Source organism: Thalia democratica, chromosome 4, assembly GCF_965202585.1.
Source record: "Thalia democratica chromosome 4, ktThaDemo2.hap1.1, whole genome shotgun sequence".
NCBI lineage: Eukaryota > Metazoa > Chordata > Thaliacea > Salpida > Salpidae > Thalia > Thalia democratica.
This window is the reverse complement of record NC_139168.1, coordinates 8967882-8990823: the sequence shown is the minus strand read 5'-3', so window position 1 is coordinate 8990823 and position 22942 is coordinate 8967882. Positions and strand designations below refer to the sequence as shown.

General features: G+C 24.6%; 1 protein-coding gene across 1 annotated transcript; it reads left to right on the top strand.

Annotated features, from left to right (window-relative positions):
- The first annotated feature begins 404 nt into the window (after positions 1–404).
- Positions 405–8423, top strand: LOC145832987 (uncharacterized). Its single transcript, XM_082940191.1, has 12 exons — positions 405–564; positions 914–1250; positions 2143–2305; positions 4562–4704; positions 5339–5392; positions 5631–5795; positions 6057–6116; positions 6377–6518; positions 6717–6935; positions 7133–7245; positions 7338–7463; positions 8109–8423. The coding sequence occupies exons 1-12, from the start codon at positions 405–407 to the stop codon at positions 8149–8151; spliced, it is 1725 nt and encodes a 574-aa protein (XP_082796317.1). The 3' UTR covers positions 8152–8423.
- Positions 8424–22942: the final 14519 nt, after the last annotated feature.

The following is a 22942-nucleotide window of genomic DNA, read 5'->3' as shown; positions in this document are numbered from 1 at the left end:
GATTTTTAAGAATGAGTTTAATTTTTTTTATATTTTATAACTTTATTAAAAACACTAAAAATCAATTGTAAAAACAGCGTTGTTTTTCTAGGATTAGTTACTCTTCTATATTCAACATTTATAAAAAGGTATGTAATATAAACAAAATTATATCATAGTTTTGATTTATGATAATCGAATTGTGTAAATTAGAATATATTTAAAAACCAACTATAGTAAACTTTTCCTTTCGTGTAGAAAATATCTAGTTGTGAATAATTAGATTAAATTATGACAAAAAGTTTAATACTTTGTATATTACTGACATTTGTAAAAACTTTTATTAGTAAATAGTTATACGTGTAAAACATTAAATCTTTTTCAGACATTTTTTATTTAGAGAATAAAAAAAATACTACGTCAAAATGGAAGATATGACGTCCTATGAAAGTTCTGGGGACGGGGAATTTTATGACAACTATGACGACGATTACAACGATTACGGGCAACCTCCCCACAGCTACCTGTTGGACCATGACAACGTAACCACCGTTGCCATGGAAACCGTTTCTAACGCAATAAATGGTTTGTTTTTGTGATTGTATGAAGTGACAAGAAAGTTTTAATATTTTAACATGTTTAAAACTTTAAAATGATCACTAACTCTAAACTTAGTCTGTAAACCAGGGTTATCCAAATTAAGCAATATTTTTCCTCTAGGAACAATTCAGAATTTAAAAGTCTTTTAACTGGTAAGGTGGCGAAAACAAAGCGTAATTAACAAGTAAAAGGGCAATATCTTAAAAACAAGGGTATTTATTTATCAGTTCTTTGCCGAGAGGCGTTTATGAAAAAGAGTTTTTGAAACCCTGCTTATAACACTATTATAGGAAGTATGATTTTTGATTTTTTATAATCATTACTTTTTTTCTAGCTTCCAACGATTACTATGAAGATGGAGATTACGTCATTGACGATTACGGAGAATATGAATATGGTAGCAATTACGAAAACACCCAAGATTACTCTGGTGACTATGGCAACAGTGACTATAGCAACAGTGACTACGGAGATTATGACTCCAAAAAGACAAGTTTCGGCGTTGAAAATTACGACTACAATGGAAATTACACTTTCACGGGTCAAGTTGGATTAGCAACGGCTCCCGAGTTGCTAGGCATGGTGATATGCGGGGTTGGGTTGCTAGGCAACTTGTTCACTTTTGTGCTAATGATCGTTTTGAAGAACCACAATAAATCTAAATCAAATATGTAAGTTTTGTTTGTATTTTGAAATAAATCCTTTTTATGTCGTTAAAAAAATAACAAGTAGTAAACTTTCTGTTTCATCAAACATCAACAATTTTTGTCCACTTGTATAGAGATTTTTCAGAGACTTGTTTTTGTTTAAAAATGTATATAAAATAATCTTATTTAAAAAATTATTTTACTATGAAAATCTTATATAATTTTGTTTTACGTTATACGCTAGCAAATGTAAATAGTTCGTTTACATGGGATAGAATGGTTTTTGCAACAAATTTACAAACACTAAAATATTATTCATCTTACGAAACACATGTTTAACACGAAAGAAACTCCTAAATACAATGTTGAAAACAGTCGATTTGATTAAAAAAATAAAACGTTGCCTCAATTAACTAATACGTTTGTTCCTTATTTAAATTATACTTTCTGTATAAAAATTTTTGTAAATTTAATCATTTACTTGGTAAATTGTAATAAAAAAGGGGATTAACGGACAAGTTTCTAACTCTTTAATTTTTTTATGCTTAATGTCAAAAAGCTATAATTAAATTTTTGATTTATATTTTTACACTTACTTTTCAGGTTACAGTACTTATTTACAACAAATATTATACAATATTTTTAATCAAAACTTTACAAGATGGGAAAACTTAACCTCAAAGTTTTAAATAATGATGAACTTGATGTTGATTAAAGTTTAATTAAAGTTATCTTTAAATAATCAAAAATTCCACCAAACAAAAACTTGTGACATAATATAAAAAAAGTTTTTTAATCCTTTTTATTTAAACTTCTAAAAACATTTCCTTTTTTTTTTGGTTAAAGTCATTTTACTTTCTTATAAACATTTCAAGGTAAAATAAAGTTATAAAGTATATTTAATACTTTTTTAAAGTTTTGTTCTTCAATTATGTGTTTCAAATGTTCTGATGTTGGTTACTATACCAATGGTTGTCATGGAAACAGTTAACAAGGGATGGTTGTTAGGTGAACCCGCTTGTAAGCTGACGTCATCGTTGATTATGACATCATACTTGTCTTCAATATTGTTCTATCTGGTTAGTATCGTTACATAATTTAGCGAACAAAATACACTGAGAAAAAAAATTACAATTTGATATTTATGTTTTACTGTGATACTCAAAAATCAAGTGTAGGTAGAAATATGTTAAAAAACTTGCAAGAAAACAAAATTTTTATATATGTAAGCAAAAGTCAACAAATGCATAAATATTTAAACTTAATTTACTTTTTACACAATTTGCTAAAACATTCAAACATTAAATTTAACAAAATAAACGTTATATGTGGTAGAGTTCGTATAAACAGTTTTCAAAATAATTCAAGTACAATTTACGGTCTTAAACTAACACAACATTTTAGTAATTACAAGGGTTGGAATAACATAATTTACACGGGACGTTTAGTAAAAAAAGTTAAATAAACATTTATTATTCTAAAACTTTTATTTATCAAACTTTTGTGATTAAACCATAACATAGTCAGGTGTATGTTGACTAAAATAACATTAACATTTATGAGCAAATGCACCACCTAACATTGTTATTAGGTCAAGGGTGATCAAACTTTAATTAGTGTCATTGTTATATTTTATGAATTTGTATAACTACTATTTATACAATAAATCTTACATATTTTAATTTTTTTAATATCTAGTTTTTATATAATAAACTATTTCTTTCTACTTTTCTATACGTATTTTATTAATTTTTAACCTTTCTTTATTTTATCCATGATGTTAACTTAAACCACCCCTTAGACAATTTTAAGGCAAATACCAAGTTTTATTGAAAAAAGGACCGATAAAAACTCAAAAAAAAAATTATTCGACTAATCAAAGCTCGTATACATTAAAGCATAAATTGTGCACAATGGTTTTTTGTGATAATTGTCACATGTAAAAAAGTTTTAAGCTAAAACTGTAATGTCGCATTTTTACAGTTTGCATTGAAATGGTTTTTAAACAATTAAATTCTGCCAAGATTAATTTTTCAAAAATCATCTTAAAAGTTACACTGGGTATTTTTTTATAAAGTTTGCCAAGTGTAAAATCTTTAACAGAAAATTTAAACGTCGCCGTATTTACAAGCGCCCTAATGTTCTTTACTGTGCGCAGGTGTAAAAAGTCTAAAACAATAAAAATTTACTAGTCATGACGTAACCTGTTTAAAGATCAAGTTTTTTATCTTAAACAAGTGGTTGTCAAACTTTTTTTAATGTTCTTAGACTTTTTATTTTGTTATCATCAAGCTAAGTAGAAATGTATAAAATTACGATTGTAAATTAAAACTTTCAAGTCCAAATCAACTATTTTATAACTAAGTTATTTGACAATGTAAATTGCAAATACAAAGTAGAAATTGCAACATTTGACAAAACTAGACTTGAAATTAATTTCGTGCCTGAGTGACTCCTTTTCAAGTTTCAATGCTTCATTAGGTTTATGAAAATGAGTTAATTAAAGAAGAGCTTGATTGATTTGCAAACAAACTACTCTGACTCTTAAAAAGATTTTCTGGTTTTTAATCAGCTTAGTAGTTCATTAGGTCAAAATTCTACGGGTTAACTTTTGTTTATTGTCTCTATGCTTCAGTAAGTTTATTCGTTACTCAAACAACAGTGAAGATTTAGTAATTACCTTTAAATATTTTTTTTTTCGGCACTTTTTAAATCAACTATACAGACTATGATCAGTCGTGATATAATTTTTACATTTTTATTATTTTAAAACGTTTATTTAAACTTAAAATTACTTAGATTGCTTCTAGCTACTCAAACTTTTTTATATTAACATGTGAAGACATGTCAATGACACTCTTATTCAGGTTTAATCATCTCTGACATAATTGTTCTAGTGTTGAGTGATATGTATGCTTCACAATATTTTTGTTATTATAGCTATGCTAACCTTAAATACATTATAGCTTAATCGATACTCAAAATGTTAATAAATAAACATATAACAATATGTTTTATTTCTATTGTTAATTTTGTTGTTATAACCCTTTTACATACTGAAAACTAATTTAGTTTAAGACCATAAGTTGAACTTGATTTCTTTTAAAATCACTTTAAATGAGTTTTACCACAAATTATGCTTGAATTTAAATTTAGAAACTTGTATACGTTGAATTTACTAGCATTCTAAACTTTATAAAGTAAAGTTCTTCATAAAACAAGGTAGCAGCGGTTATAGAAAAATTTAAAAAAATTAAATACCACATATATACGTAGTAAGGTACTTTACTCATACTGCTATTTAAAGCTAAATTACAGTTATACATTTAATCTAGGTGATGGCGATTGTGAATGGAAAAAGTATTGTGACGTCTTCAAGAGTTAAATTACTGATTGTGACGTCAGTGTGGATTACGTCATTCGTGTTTGCGTCACCAACAATCTGGTTGACTAGGATTTCACCTAATTGTTTATGCAGGCAAGTGTTTAATTGATTAAATAATATAAAAAAACTTCCATCATAATTTTAACATTAATATAACAAAAATCAAAATATAAATATTTGAAAACTTATTTTTTATTATAAAACAAAAAACTAATAATTTTAAGTTTAAATAACACAAAAACGACAATTTTTTATTTATTATCATTAAAAGTTATTGTAACTGTTTAATTTAACAGTTAGAGAGTTAAGTTTTATGTGTTTTTAAATCTCATAGCATAACAGTTCAGTAACAAAACAAAAAAAAAAATCAAAAGTCTGTTCTTTTGCTTAATATAACCTTAACGAAAATCTACTTGAATTACTTAGCTTTACATTACCGTAGGGAATAACTGAAGTTTAGCATTAATACAGTCAATTGTCTACAAGTGCATTACCATTTATATTTGACATCATGAAGTCTTTGATAACTTAAATGAAAAAACAATTCAGACATAACATGTATAATGCTTATGTGATATAACAGACTATCACCTTTTATTATTGTGTTTAGTCATATTATAAATCTAAAGTCAATTGTAATAGTAAATGTCGACCAGGTATTTAGTTGAGCATAATACTTGTCAAATATAATTAGTATAAAATTAAATATTTCTTCTATAACTTTTAGACTCAACTTCAACTTTAATGACACTGAAGTCAATCGAAACGAAAACATATGCAGGTTAATAATAGTTTGTTACGTGAATAAAAACAAAATTATTTGCTTAACTATTGGTAAAAATAAATCAATTTAATTTTTGTTAAATGATACATTTGTTAATAAATTTTAATAAACATTGATATGTTAAGTAATAAAGTAAAGCATTTAAAACAACTAGTTTTGAAAAATAAATTCATTAGATGAAAAACTTTTACACTATAAGGACAACAAAATTATACTTTTTTTCATAAACAAACAGTGATATAAAGAATAAAAACGGAGATCTGGTGTACATTGAAGAAATGGTTATGAAGGAGAGTGATTACTTCAATTACGCTGATGACTATTCTGCTTTATACGATTACAAGGGTTCCACTTATGATGACGTATACTTTGATGACGAAGGCAATTATATTGAACCTGAGTTAGTTTGTTTAAAAGTTGTAATATATACTAGAGTTTTTATTAAAAGTTTAAAAAATAAATTTTGTTGTTTTTATAGTCTGCCAATTGTCTATAAAATGTGCATCTGTGCAATAAAAACGTACATGAAAAAGTTTTTTAAACGATTTTCAAAATAATTTTTTTGTTAAGTTTTTACGTTTGAAACAAAAAAATACTTAATTTTATTTTTCTTTTCTTAGATTAATCGTACTTGTGTTTTTTTTATTTACAATATATTTAGGTCTGATTACTATGAAGGTTCCTCCGTTGAGTATTATGATGAAAACAGCACTGAATATGAGTTAGTTTTTTTATAAGCAGAAAACTTTGTGAAAATAGAAATTTTGTAATTAAAAAAAAAATCATTTGTTATGATATCATTTTTTGTCTTTTGTCAAAAATATTAACACCACAAGACTAGACCGTTTAAAAAAAATGATAATTTTTTTTTAAATAAACAAAAATAATGTAAAAAATTACAGAGCTCTTTTATATATAATAAGGTAAAACATAATCAAAGAATGTTTAATTTATAAATTTTTAAAGCTTTTATACCTTTAGGTACTCATACGACCAGCAGGCCAGCAAATTACCTCAGTTCATCAGAAACATCAAAAGTTGCAGTACTTCTGAACAACAAACAATGCAGTATAGGATATCAGCCGCAGTTTACTTTTTCATGTTCTACTTGTTACCAGCTGTGGTTCGTTAAGTTTTAATTTGTTGGTTTTATTATACAGTATGTTAAAATAAATCTATAAAATTGGAGCTAGTTACTATTCAAAACTTTAAAAACAAATTTATTTTACCTTTATAATTTTTATTTATATAAAAAGTAGTACATAGAACTTTTTGCTGATTAAGTGAACCCTTTTTTAACTTTATCATTTACTTATTATAGATTATCATCACACTCTACGTCCAGCTATTTCGAAAGAAAACAGACAAAAAAGACAGGGTGTCAAAAGATCGTATGCTAGAAGATGGCTCGAAGAATCAAAAAGTATTGGGACCCCGCAAACTATTGACCCCAATTTTATTGTCTTTGACTTTTATATTTTTTTGGCTCCCTTTTGCCGTGGTGGAAGCATTAAAGACGTTCGGCATCTTTCCTGAAACTGTTAGTTTATAAAGAGTATCTTTTAAAGTTTTGAAATTTTGTTATAAGTGTTATTAATGACATATGCAAAACCATTTAGTTCCAAACAAGGTTTTTGTTTGTTTAACTAAAAAAAACTTAAATGTTTTAATTTTGAGTTTCTGTTGACCAACTCTAAAGCTTTTTTTTTTTGAAAGATTAAATCAAAATTTTTTTAGAGTACACCATGTGACAACATAAATTTTGTCACCAAGTACCTCACATGGACCCAATGTGCAATTTGGCCATTTTTGTACTTCTTCACCACAACGAGTTTTTCAAGACGTGTCAGGTATATAATTATGTAATAATGACTTCAATTTTAGTTTAGACCGTTTGTTTTTAATTTACAACTCCATGTTTAAGTAAAATAAATTAAAACAGCCAGCTCAAGCAACTAGTTTGTAAGAACGAGTCGAAAGAAACTGATAGAAATTCCAAAACAAAAGTTTCTGAAACTGAATCGTTCACAGAAAGCTCAAATGAAAGCAGCTCAGTAGAAGAAATAAGGTATTAGCTCGTTGTTTTATTAATATTGGATTAAAATAAATATCAAAACTTTATTAAAAAATAAAACTTACTTAACGCTTGTTTTACTACAAATTATTTAATCAGCTTAAAGTTCGGTAAAAGTAAACAATTGTATTAGGTTATTCAAAACATTTCCTTTGAAAAGTGCTATAACAATAAGTATAAAAAGTTTATAATATAGACTTGTAAATTTAGCACTTTTGTTTTGTTATAACCATAGGAAAAAAACTAATTTTATATGTTTTATCACGTCTACTAAATTAAACAGATTTCGATAACACCTATATTTGAATATTAACAAAAATGAAACTCGTTTAAAATTATGTTCAACTGCTTATTATATTTTAACGTTAGACAAAATAGAATTTATCGCTTAATTAATTTAGATAAAAAAAAAAAAAAAGCTTAAAGTAGGTTTAAAATCGGAATATAAATTTAAACATTAATTTATATTTTAGTATAAAAGTTATTGACAGAAAAAAGTTGGTGTTTTTAATTTTTATTTCAAAGTAATTCGTACTGTCTATCAAAAAGATAGACAAACTAAAGTTTTTATAAGTTTCAGCATAAGCACAATGTTATTTTAATCTAACAAAATCATCATAGAAAACTATTTATTTTCAGGCCACTAAAGTCAAACGAAGTTGAAAAAGAATTTTATTTCTAGAAGGCTTTAACTATTGTTAAAATAGGTCAATTGTTTATCTTTTTTTTTACTTGTTAGAATCGAACGTTTTACATAGTTGGTAATGTTGCCTTTTAAAGAACTAAATTCTTACATTGACATTTATTATCAAAAGGATTTTGTTCGTTTTTCATTACTTTTTAGCAATATTAGGCAATATTCTGTTTTGGTTTTTCAAAGTATCTTTAAAACTAAATGATCAACTTTTTAACAATGATGAAAATGATGTTAATGACTTTATTATCAAACTTGCTTGCCTTTAAATTGATTACTCTTATACACTTTATTTTAAATTTAAACTATATAGTGCTATCTAACAAAAAAGTATTAATTTATAGTAAAATAAGACAAAAAAACCTGAATTTTTACAGTCTTCTTTGTCTTCTTATCGTTTTACAATCCATAGTGTGAAATAAAAATTACATTGTGAAAAAAAATGTTAACATTTCTATAGAAAATATACATAATCAAAAAATTTACAAATATGATAACAGTTTTATTTATTTATGATAATCTAGTGGTATATTAAAAAAATTTATAAAAGTTTTAATTTTTTTTCATGCTGTTAATTGAATATTTATTTAAGCGTTTATAGTTTAAGGATACAACTTAACCGTAATTAAAGCTTTCTTGTTTCACAATTAATGGTAAACAAGAGTTTGTTTATTTATGAGTTTTAACTGTTAATGATTCTTGATAAGCATTAAACATACTTTTTTATTTTTTAATTGTTATTACAAAACAGTTTTATTCAAACGACCACACATAAAGTACGTAAATGTTAATTTAACTAAAACGTTAAAACTATAAGAGCTTTTAGGCAAGTTTGAGTCCCTTGATAATAGTTTTAAAAACTTGAAAACAACTAAATGCCCTAGACATTGTTTGTGCATTTTTTATTTTTAATAAATATTTGTTTGGAAAGTTTAAGCACAAACTAATCTTCAAGTAGTTGATACAAACATGAACAGGAGTACAATTTGATATTCTCTGACGTCAGTTATTGTAGTTTTTATACAGTCACAAACTTATACGTCACACTAGTCTAGACGAAATTCGTATGATTTATTTTGCAATTTATAATATATCACATCACACCAGATATAATTAATTAATTTATTAAAAACTCATTTAAAGTTTGTGCAAATTTTACTTTCGCAATTTTTTCAGTTTAAAAAAAGTTTAAAAAATATGAAATAAAATATTACTGAAGGCAGTTGAAAAGTCATCTACAATCATTAAAATAAATATGTAAAACATTTGTAAATGTTTTGTTAAAATTAAACAAAAGAGCAGCCCAAAAGTTATTGAATCTAATTTAAAACAACCAACTCTGAACTAAAATCTGAGGTTTACCGTTAAAAAACAACCAGTTGCATACAGGTATTTATTTAAAAATACACTTTTTTTTTATGAAATTTAAGGAAATAAGTATAAATTATAGTTATTTTATTCTTCAATAAAGTATTTTTTATCCAAACGTGTAAGCTTTACTAGTGTAATTAAACGAGTTTGCTTGTTAACTTTTTTCATTATTCAGCTTTAAAACAAAAACTGACAAAAAAACATTAAAAACGTTAAAAAAAAACTACAAGTTACAAAAATAAATCTTGAGAATTTTACACACTAATGAAAATAATAAAACAGATGAAGTATTTTTAATTACAAAAATACCACAAACAGCGTAAAATAATACTCAATCTGTCAACGCAAAAGCCACATTTATTTTATTCTCACATAATTGAGGTACAAAGTATATTTCTGTTTAGGGCCACTGAAAGAAAACAAAATGCTTTCAGACAATAAAAACGTGCCCTTTTTTAAAACCTAATAATAACAGTACTGCCGTTTAATACATTTTATCTACATTTATCTATGAAATAATAAACATAGCATTTTGATTAGTTATTTATATTAGTAATAGCCTTTTATTTGTTTACAAATGCTGATTATATAGTTATTCACTTTTTCAAACTAAAACAGTATAAGTGTTTTTAAATGACAAATTAATTATTTTGATAGATTTGTTTGAGAAAATAACAAGACAAACTTTGAAGTAAACGGTAAAATAATAGATCAACTGTTTTAGTAATAAAATATTTTATTTATCTACTTAAATTATATTTTTATCTTGTTTTGAAATTAAGATGTAAACAAGACTATTAGTAGTTAAATCACTATAATACAGGGTTTTCCACATATTTTTAAAATCGACTCCTGGCAGAAAATCTTGAAATTAAGGTCCCCTTTTATCAAAACCCCTTTACTAACTAATTACCTACTTACTTTTTCGCAAACTTATTAGTTATTGCTTAATTTTGGATACCTTAGAATATTACCATTTGTTTTTGCAGCTGTGTATTTTTAATTGTACTTAAACGTTTAACAACAAATTTAAACAAACTTTTTGACAGTGTGTTTATTCTTGCAAGTTAAAAACTCTAAAGTCTTTTAAAATGTTAAAAACTATCAGGTTGAAGTGTTTTATATTAGAAGTTTAAATTTATTTACAACTTAATTACCGCTATATAATAAAAAACTAAAAGCTTATTATTTTTAATTTAATTGCAATAATCAAATTCCTTTAATAAGAAATAAACCAAATGATTGTTATCATAAATATTGCGGTTTTAAAAAGTTCTGTTGTCATTTTTAAAATTTTAAGCACTTTAACATTACTTAAACTTTTATTTACCTCACTTAACAAGTTCATTTAAAGTTTCTACTATTAAGTTAAGTGGTATTTTATAAAACACCATGTGTGTTTATTTTTTAATAAAAGTTCTTTTTCTATATATAAGTATGTTTTTGTTGCATATACTGAATCTTAAGAGCTCAAAATAAAATTTGAAATTTAATTTAAACATTTTTATAAATTAACTATTATTTCGTTTTGTTTTTTTTTCTAATTTTTCCAAGATTGTTAAATGACTTTCTGTTTCTGCGCAAGTGTTTGCAAATTTTTAACTTAGCCTCCTCGAAAATAACAACTCTTGAAATTATTAATTCTTAAACATATTGAATTGTTTAAAATATGTTAATACAACAGTATATTAATGATACCTCTTTACGTTAAACGGGTATGAATCTAACTTAGGTGCTTCCACTAATATTTTCTCAGTCAGCAGATTAAAAAAAAAATCTTTTTTTTTTTATTTATACCCTTTACCCCGACCTAATTTTCCCGAACATATTAAAAACTAATTAAAAAAAAAAAATTCAAATTAAGTATAACATGAAAAAAGCTTTTTTTTAGGCTGACTCATCAAATATTGGGGGAACACCTAGAAATCTAATACGACTTTAAGTAAACACAACAAGTTTGGCCTTTTTTTCTAAAAGTTAAATAAGTAATCTTAACATTAAAAACAAAGAAAAGAAGATTTCCTTTACAGACTTAAAAATAAACATAACTTAAGAATAACTTAAGAATATCAAAACATAACTTAAGATTGATTTTTGTGGATAAAATAAAATTCTTTACATTACTACGCGCCTTAAGCTTTAAAGAAAAACTTAATCTGAGCTGTCAAAATTTAAGCCAATGTCATCACTTTCAGGAAGCTAAAAGTAAATTTTATAAGAGTTTCAGTAAAATGTAATTTTGCGAAACAGACATTTCTGAGGTAAAATGTCTTTGAAAGTCTCGTCTCGTATTTTAAGTTGTAAAAATAAAAAATGTGTTCTGTATAAATTTTAAACGTAAATTGTTTTGTATTTGAGTTGTGAAGATCACTCATATAAACAATTTAATCTGAGACGACAAATTTATGTAAACAAATGTTTTTCAGACAAAACAATTTGCATACTTGTAAACTATCAAGTAAAATTTTATTATTAAAAAGAAACAATTTGTAGAAAATAAATTTTCTCTCGTCTATTTATAGCAAGCTGTTCGCTAAAACAGATGTGAGTTTAAATGCCTTAAAAAACAAATAGTTTATTACAATAACATGTTTTTAGAATTTAATTATTTAATTATTTACGCTTTTTTTACAAAAATTTAAAAGTCACGAAAATTGATTAACCTAAATTTAAACTCACTAAGTTTTATATAATAAAGTTTTTAGTTTTAAACGTCTATACATGTTACTATTTTGTCAAAATAAATGTTCAAAAAGTAGTTTTAACATGTAAAACAAATCGTTGAAATTTTAAAGCCTAGTCATATACAAAAATTAATTCCAAATAAAGTTTTTTAGTCGACTTACATCTACGTTTGTATTTATAAATATGTACCAATAACAGTAAAAGCAATAAGATAAGAATTAAAGTTATAAAATTTCTTCTTCGTTTTGAAAACAATGACTTTGAAATTGACTCATATAAATTATAAGAAGGAAAGCTCTTGTTGTCATGTAACTCTTTGTTGCTATGCCAATTTTTGTTGTCATGCAAATTAATCATAATGAATCGTTGCTACGCAATTACTCAGTATTAAGGAATTTGCTCAAAATTCACAGTTTATAGTCATCTATTTTAAAGAGTCTGTTTAACAGTTGAAGTTATAACAAATATTTTTCAACGAAAAATTTAAGACTAACAAAATTTTTGATATATATGACTATGAATGATGTACAATCGTATAATTACATATTCCAAATATTGTTTATTTACTATAACTAACAACTTGGGTTAATTTTTAAACAAATTATGGTGTCTAAACTTTCGTTATTTGTTTATTATTTAATTTAACTAATTACACTTAATACCTTTAATTACTTGAAAATTTATTGAAACTATTTTAAGTAAAGATAAACTTAGCAAATACTTAAACGTAAAGGTTTCAAAAAAAATTCGTTAACTTTACTTTGTCTCATTTATAAACCTATACAAACTTTGATTATTTTTTTTTACATAAAAAATAACATTTGCAATTGTACAAAATTATTGTCTTAATACAGACACTAATGGCACATCTAAAAACTATTTACACTTTTTAGTCGTATTGTTGAGTTTTTTGCAAAAAAAGGTTTACTAGAGAAGGAAAATTATACCTAAAAACTTTTGTTAGGTTGTTTAAAATAAACCTTTTTTATATACTTATCTTATATCAAATAGTTTGTTTCTATATGTCATGAATTAAAAAATTCTGAGGTTTTTGATTTTTGAAATATTCAGTTACAATATTATTTTATAAAAACACCTGTCAAAGTTTTGCACATAATTTATTTTCATTTTAGAACAAAAGATGATCTCCCGAAAAGTTCTTATCTAAAGACAATTTCATGCAATTTAAATTCTTCTGAACGTTAAAATGCACCAAATTAAATCTTTTAACTCATAAATTTTTTTTCATATTTTGTTTTTCTGATCAAGATTTACATTTGAAAAATTTAGCTTGGGCATGCAACTAACACCTTTAGATTTTCAGCTGCAGTTTAGATTTTAAGTTAAGGTATATTTTTTTATCTATATACAGTTTTCATTAACAACAGCTTCAAATTATACTTATAGTAGATAAAACTAAATCATTTTCTATGTTTTTTATATTCTAGATTCAAATTTTTATTTTGACATTAATTACGTGTTAAGTTACAAGTTTAGATTAATTTTCTACATAATGCTAAATTTCATCTTAAAAAACTGTTTAAATAACAATTTTTAGTCATCACTTTCACTATAATTTGCTCAATATCGCTTTCAAAATGACTCATGGCGAAAAATTGCAAACTAAAGTTTTGTTGTCTTTACAAGGATTCGTTGCTAGGCAATAATATTACTCAAGTAACAAAAATTTCACAGAGAACATCGAATACACGAGTAGCTTATTTTTTGTTCAATTTTAAATTTTTCAGAGTTATGAATTTATTTAAGTTATAAATAGAGTTTATTTATATTAATTTTTTTACACTTTTTTTCTTCGGGATGGTACAGGAATGGAAAACTTTTCTAGTGGGCTGGTCAAATGAAGAAACATTTAGTATTTTGCGGGCTGGAGACTTTGATTTTATTTAATTTAAAAAACTAATCAGCTATTATCCAACTAGTTTCGAAAAAAAAACTAATTTTCTGTTACATAATTTTTCACTATATCTAACGCAAATTTAAAATCTCCCTTAGGTTATATTTTCACTCTCCACTTTAAATCCCAGAATATCTAGCGTAAGTTATAGGTTTAGTTGGCCACTTTACAGACTTTTTACGCAGAGGGTAAGGTTTAGAACATTAACTAGGTTTGAAAGTATTATGTTATTTCTTTACAGTATTAAACTAAACTTAATTTCAAATTAACAACTAAAATGTTTAAAGCGTTGCAGTTTAACGTTGCATTTATAAAATGTAACGATTCATAAAAAAAATTAAGCAACGAAAGTTTACAGTGTACTATTTTCATAAAAAAAAAGTTTGTTCCTTGCTAGAAGCATGGCAATTTTAATTTGATCAATAACGATTAAAAACAAAACTTGCTTAAAAATATCTCATTGTTCCATTTCTTTACTGTTTTTAGGTTTAGTTTAAGTCTTTTTGTCTATAATAGTATTAATTTAATATTTTTTCGCATTGCAGTCAACGACGTATAATCAAGAAAATACATAATATGAAGCTTAACTGATTTCAAAATAAACTTAAATTGTTTTTTTTAATTTGATTCAATAACGGTTTGAGAAAAAACTTGTTTGAAAATATCTCACGGTTTCATTTCGTTACTGTTTTTAGGTTTAGGTTTACGTCTTTTTGTCTTTAACAGTACAAAACTAATACTCATTTCACATTGCAGTCAACGACGTATAATCAAGAAAAAGTATAGTATGAAGCTTAACTGATATCAAAACAAACGTTGTGGTATTTACATACAAACACGCTGATTGCCTGTTAGTAGTCACTGCCAGCCATAAGAGTAAGGATTAAAACTGAGTGTCAAGTAAATTAAAGTTGTTAAGTCTGTTGCCACACAAGTTGTATCAATTAGCATTGAGTGTTGATAGTAAGAACTGGTTGAAGATGTTGAAGAAGTTAAAGTTCTTTTAAAGGTCAAGTGTGCAATATGTAGACTAATTTTAATTGGAAAAAAATACAAAGTTTATGCCTTATAAAGATGTTTTTTCTTAGATTAGTTATTTAATTCTTTTAAACAACTATGTTAAGTGAGTAAATTTTATCATAAAGCAAATAACATGGTTTTCTGAAAACTAGATCATAATTTAAAATGTTCGTTTTGAATGGAAACATAACTAAGTTTTTACAACTGAAGTAAATTTTTCTAGTTTTGTTACATGAAAAATGACTACTAAAATGTTTTAAAAAGATTGTTACTAAATTAAGTTTTACTTTATTTTAAAATTTAAACATTTGTATAAAATCAAGTACATTTATTACCTAAAATTTGTGTCTGATGAATAAATTACAATAATAGTTGAAAAAGCTACACTTTTGAAACATTTATAAGACAGTAGACTATTTTTCTTAAGTTTTTTGAAAGAAGAGTATTTTTAAATAAAACATACAATAGCTAGTCGTATTTCATTGGTAGAATTTAAGTTATTTGAAATATCAATTATTTCATTAATTTTCAGCCTTAATTTACATCTGATATTTTTTTGTGAAAATATATTCATAATAATAAATTAATAAAAAAATAACTGGAGTTGAAAAAAAAAACTTTAACATCCGATAAAAATTTCCCATATACCAAAATTTGTTTTTATTTAATGAAGTTGTATTCATTTTATATTTAATTGTGTTATTTCTCACGTTATTTAAAAGCATGATAAATAAAGCATGTGTACGACACTTGAGAATGATAAAGTGTATCAACTATACAGCCTACAACTTGTTTATTAAGCCACATTGGTTAAAACATACCGTAAGTTGGTTTAAAAATCAGAAACTTTAATTACATTTTTTAACGTGAACTTCTTTAAACATATTTTTACGCTAATTTAGACTGTTACAAATCTCACCTTGATTATTTTGTAAGTATGCTGTAATTTGTTTCCAAATGTGCGTTTTATATATATTTTTAATTTAGAACGAAATTGTTTTTTATTTCAATAACTTATTTGTCTAGTTTCTTTCAATTATGACACATAATATACACTAATAATTCTAAGATTTGAAAATTTATTTTTTTTTTTACTGAACTGCTTAAACTTTAAGCAAAACTAGTATCATTAAGTAAGTATATTTTGTATTTCAGTTAATGTATTTAAAACTTAAACGCCTAAAATGTTGTAAAATAAAAACCAAAACAAATAAACCTTGCAAAACGAACTATTTAAGACTGAGGAAAATACTAACTTTGATAAGTATGTCTTAAAACATTTTTTGTTATATTGTCAGTACAACTTCAAACTATTTGTATCTGAAAAAACCTATAATATTATGAGATGAAGTAGTTTAAAAATTAGATAAAAAAAATTTGGTAATTTATTTGGTAGTATCTTGACAGGTCAATAACTAAAATAATAAAATAGTTCATTACTAAAAAATGAAACCGTAAAAAGTTTTTGTTTTGCGATTAGTTCACATAAAATATAAAATTTAGCTTTTACATATCAAATTAACTCCTAAAGTTTTTCTCAACTGACCATAACATGGTCTACTGATAACGAATTCAAATAAGCCAAGCGAATTCTTTAAATACTCTGGCAACAAAAAAGATCGTTTTAAACACCCTTAAAGATTTGTTCTTTAACAAATAAAATAATTAGAACGAAACAGAATAGTAACAAGCAGTAGATATTAAATATCACAAGCTATTTGAATAATTAGATAACTACGTCAAAGTAACGATTGTTGCGAGAATAATATGATCTATTAGCTGCCAAAACTTGGCTTTGAACTAAAAACTTTGATGTAGTTTGACTTGTAATTTTGATTTATTACAACCTTTATAGTCGGATAGTGTTATAAAGATAAGTTAGTGAACATAAAAATAAAAACTTGACGATTTTGTAAACATCCTAGTTAGAGGAACGTAAATATTATCTGAAACTATCATGTAATATTAACAGAAACAAAGTTTGGTAAATGTAATCACATAGTAATACATCATGTATTTACGTACGATACATATTTTTTCTAGTAGTAAAATATTTACTTAAAACCTACAATTTTGAAGTATTAAGAACATTTTTAAAGTTAAAAAAAAGTACACATAAAAATATGCCTTAGCCTTAAACGCACATGAAAAAAAAGTCATAGACAATTAAATCTAAAGGATATTGACAAAACAATAAATAAAGTTTTAGAATTTCAAAAAATCCTTTAAACAAACATAAAAAAAACAGTCAGAAAAAAGAAACTTTTATCAAAAACAGAAAATTTACACAACTAAAGTTCAAGTTGAAAATTAAAAACTCTCCTAATTGAATTTAGACATATAAAAAATATTGTGCTTTCAATAAGACATAGAAAATTAAAATACTTATTATTATGTGAATATGATTACTAAGTTTGCACAAAAATTAAGGTCAACGCAAAAAAATTTGTTATCCGTTAGAAAAATAATATCTATGAAAGTTAGCAAACTGTTGTAGCACATTTTTGAGTTACAAGCAGCTTTTATGTCACAACTTAGGAAATAAACACGGTTAAGACTTCAAAGTGTAATGTTATTTAAAAAATGTCCTTTGTAAATAAAACAAAGTTAAGCTTTAACACGGTTTTCAAGTTTGTGTTAGTCTTTCAACGCTTGTTTTAATAACTAAAACTGAATGCTACAATCTTTTACGATATATTTTTGTTATCGTATTTTAAGGTCTTTTGTAGCGCTTATAACAATGTAACATATTGGTAAAGTGATTTGATTCATTACAAAGGAATTGTAGTTTGGCAATTTTAAGTCTTAATTAATCATATTTATACTTCGAAAATACTGAACTTTACTTACAAACAAAAAAAAAAACATCTAGTCTATTAAATTCTCCACAGTCATACGAAGTTAAAATATTTTTAGCAACGTTTGATAAAAACAAGCTAAAAAATATTAGGTTTTGCCTCAAATTAGGCATAGAAGGTAAAATTTACAGTTAAAAATACATTATAATTAAGTTAATGGTACAAGTTAAAAAAACATAACAGTTTTAATAAGACTTACACATATAAAAGTAGAGTTTTTATTTTTCTATGATAAAACAGCTATTAAAACGACTGAAGCTTATACTTTTTAATACAACAAAATGTGAACATATCAAAAAATAACATTAATAAATTATCAATCATTCACTAGTGTCACTGTAAGGTAAGAGGTGATTAAATTCGCAACTAGTTGTCATATAAATTCTTATATAAAACAAAAAATATATATGTATATATATATATATCAATTTGAAATCAAATTAGTATCAAATCAATCATTTGTTGTGAAAATATCGATTTTTAAAATCGGATTAAAAAAATATCAGACAACAAGTTATCACTGTAAATATTAATTATTATTTAATTATTTAACTGAGTGAATAAATTTGGTTTGAACACATTGTTATTTTTTTAGGTTAGTTAATTAAACAGTTTTAATACAACTTTTTTTTAAATTAAACATCTTAGCTAAATGTAGTAAAACATATTAACAAAAATATACTTTTAAAAATACATAAGCAATTTTAAGCTTTATATGTGGATTTGATTACTAAACTTGTGCATATATAATTTATTGAACGACAAAAATACGCTCAAAAAACTTCGTCCTAGGTCATGGTGCACGAAAAAACCTTTCGCTTATCGAGTCGCACACCACAGATACCTTTTAAAGTCTTGTCCGGGACGATGTACAAAATACTTTTGATATTGAATAATTTTACAACCACTAATAAAAAGATGTTTATGAAAGTAATTAAACGACATTTAATTTTGTTTCGTCTAACGTCACAAACAGCTTTTATGACGATTTTGACACAAACATACTTGTTAAGATTAAATATATATGCTGTTTTATAAAAACATATTCCTTCAAAGTCGAAACAAAGTTTATACTTTTTATACGGTTTTCAAGTTTAAAATAAACTTTTAATTCTTGTTTTTTGTTGACTTAAATTGATTGCTTTAATATTTTGAAGTACCATTTAAAATAACCTGATTTTAAATATTTAAATTAAAAACTGATTTTTAGCTTTAAAATAAAAATTGTGAACGTTATTTTAAACATTTTTAGCAGTGATTTCACAACAAAGGAATTTCGGTTTAGCTGTTGATAAATAAAATTAAGAAATGTAATCATATTTATACAACTAAATATTTTTACACACAAAAAGAAAGCTGGTCTGAATAGTTTGTATATATTCTTAATGACTTAAAATATTTTAAATACGACCTTTTTTTAAAGTAGAGTCTGTAAAGAACTAGTGTTGCCTTGCTTTTTAAAGCTGAAAATTTGCCTTTTTAGATAGTTCAATCGCAAAATAATAGTACAGTTTTAAAATAAAAAAATAAAATTGTAATAAAATTCAGAAATAAAATTGTAACTTTTTTATTACAAAACAGCCATGAAAGCGACTGAAGCTATAAAGTTAAAATAACAAAAAATTAAAATATCAATCATTCACTGGTGTCACAGTAATGTTATGGGTGATTTAATTCGCATATAGGTGTCAAATAAATGTTTTACTAATATATAGAACAACTTGAAATCAAATCAGTATCAAATCAATCATTTTGTTATGAAAAAATCGGTTCGTGAAATCGGATTCAAAAGTTATCAGATTACATGTTTTCACTGTAAATAGTAAACATTACTTCTAACTGCTTGACTTAATTTTGTTTAATCAGTGTATTATCTATAAGTTTCTTTATTAACAGTTTTAAAAAACTTTTTAAATTTTATTTTTAGTTTTTTACTATTTGAAAACTTTATATTATATAATTTAAGTTTATATCATAAAAAGTTATGAACTTTATAGCAACGAAAGCTTTGTTCCTATAAAGATGGTATATATGTATTAATGTTACACTATTGTGTTGAAAGATGTAACAGTTAAAACATACAATCTTACAAAACTGTGAAAGCTTTAAATTACTTGAATTTAAGTTTTTACTATATCATTACTAAATGTTTTACCTAGAACAATATATAATTAAAAAATACCAAATTAATTAAAAAAATGATTGAGTGTTTTCAATAACTTAAAGTAGATAAAAGTATATATCCAAAAACAATATAACCTTATATTTGATTCTATTTCTTGTTTAATTTTCCTTGTTGATCGTTATAAATTTTAATGTTCTCAAATTTCTAAAATCTAAAGTTTTTTAACATTCATTACTTTTAAGTAAATTATAAAGTTTAGTATGTAACTAAAATGTGAAACGTTATTTTGAAAAGTAATTTTTTGCAGTATATACAATATTTTCTTAGTATTACTTATTTTAAATGAATTCAGTAAGCAAATATTAAAAAACGTTAAACTTTACGAACCTAGTATTTATTTGAAACTATACAAATATATATTTTCGTTTTGTTTTTAAATAAAAATCCTAGTATTATTAACAAGCTTGCTTATTTTAGTACAAACCGTACCATAAAATTACATTCAATACATTAACAGCGGTTTAAAACTTTTGCTGAAAATAAAATATTTTTTTAAATTCACTTCTAGCAAACTAAGTTCTGTTTATGTATTTATTTAAATCGAATTAATTTGAAATAAATTGATTTTAAGGGATTAACACTTTAAGCCACGATTTTAATCTATTTAAGCGTCACGTATGGCAAATAAACAATAAAAGTTAAAAACCAGAAAGGTTTATTTCTAGAATACATTTTGTGCAATGAAAATTCTATAACTATAAAAAGCCCAAAAATATCAAAGAAAAAAAAGTAATAGAGGGCAAAACATTTTCTGCATCATTAATCAAAATTTCTCTTGAATTACTTTAATTTTGTCTATATCTCAACAAAACTAATACAAATGCTATATAATGTTATTCTTTACTAATAAACTTTAAAATAAAAAAGATCGTTACGCCACTATGTTATATATTTTCATTTTTTTACTCTCTCAAAAATGCTCTGTTGTTTAAAGTTTATCTCTAGTTGTAAATGGTTGATAATCGAAACTATTTGTAGAAGTAAACAAATTAAGTATTTTAAGATTTCTTTATTAATTCACTTGACAAATAATGTTATGACAAAGGAAAAAGAAATCCAATAGAAAATGAGGGAAGATTTAAGGTAATTTTTTCATTATGTTTTGCATTTGAAAAAATCTACAATATGTACTGATTTTGTTATCAAATAAAACAAAGCGTTTCAAATTCATTAGCAACGTTAAAACGTCAGTTTTAAAAACAAATGAAAAATATTTTCTTAAAATCTTACTGAATAATAATAAAAAAATAAAAATATATAAAAATAAATCAAAGTTAAATGCAGAATTTGTAATAACAAAATTGTTTCTTTGCTTTAGAAAGTTTAATTTTAATCATATCTTTATACGTAAAGAACTTCTGGACTACACTTAGTAGTAATGTATTTATGTGCACTTGTAGATAATTATTGTTTTGTTAAAAAATTAAAACAATTATTTATGTCAATTAGTGAACATCAAAGAATAGTTTTAATACAATTAGAGGTCACGGTTTAAAACATTAATCTAAATAAAGGTTTTCAAACCTATGTAGTTTATTTTTTTATATATAAAAATAAACTATAAAAATTATATAAGATATGTTCTTGTTAACTAACTTAAATAATAACCACAATAACGTCATAAGCACATTAATTGACAGATTACTGTCAAACATAGATTGCATCTAATAAATCAATGAAATTTTTTTGATAATTGATATAAACAAGTCCGCTTCACAGTTGTTGAGGATTGATGTTATTTTAAAAAACAATTTTAAGTTAAACGCTAGATGTCAGTGGCGGCGCGTAATATTTCTCTAGTACATTGATGTCATATCTGTACTAGTTTATTGTCAATTTTTATATAAAACGGACTTCTTGGATTTCTTGAATTAAATATATATTAATCAGAGTAGCCTAAAATTATTTGCTTATACGCCCCTTGGCAGAAAATAAAATAACAATTTCACCCATTTATTTGATAATTATATATCGGATTTTCTACTAGATAATTACCCGTTTACTTTTTGCCACCTTACTAGTCAATGCCCCTGGTAGCTAAAACTGCCATTTAAGAGTAATTTTTACTGAAATTTACATTGCTACTTTAGGAAACCCTGATGTATCTTGATGTGGTATTAATGCTAGTTTCACGTTAACTATTTTGATCGAGTGGATTTATAACCAAATTGGCTATACAAATCAATTTAAAAAACTCAATCAGCGTAAACTTAGACGAACTTTCTAGCTACATAAGTGATTGAATCTTTTTGATTAAGAATAATTTTTTTAATGCTTTAAGTATGATGGCTGTTATATGATAGTTACATATTTGAGGCTGTAATTTTTTATTTGTTTTATAACACTTTTAACACAAAAGGGGAAAAAAAAATTGAATTTTAAAATTATAAAAAGTTTAAATTGCTTATTAAAAAAAATTAAAAATTTCTTTAAAACCGAACTTCATCTACAAATGTATATAATAGTGTAATGATACAAGCTGTACTTAAAGCAAATAAAGTTTTTGAAGAATAATACTTTTATCTACTTTCAGAACCATTTTCATAACTATAATCATTAATTGAAATTTTGTTCAGAATTTTGTTCTACATACTAATGTATTGCAGATTCGTATAAACACTTATCAGCTAAAATATTGCAAAGTTTATTTTTTTTTTGTTCAGAACCAAAATTATGGCTCATTATTAGATTAGTTTAAGTAACTTAATAAAAATTTTTACTTTCGTTAACTAACAAATCACGCTA

Coding starts and splice junctions, on each gene's coding strand:
- LOC145832987 (XM_082940191.1), top strand. CDS start 405: ATGGAAGATATGACGTCCTATGAAAGTTCTGGGGACGGGGAATTTTAT. Junction 565..913: donor CGTTTCTAACGCAATAAATG/GTTTGTTTTTGT, acceptor CTTTTTTTCTAG/CTTCCAACGATTACTATGAA. Junction 5,393..5,630: donor CGAAACGAAAACATATGCAG/GTTAATAATAGT, acceptor ATAAACAAACAG/TGATATAAAGAATAAAAACG.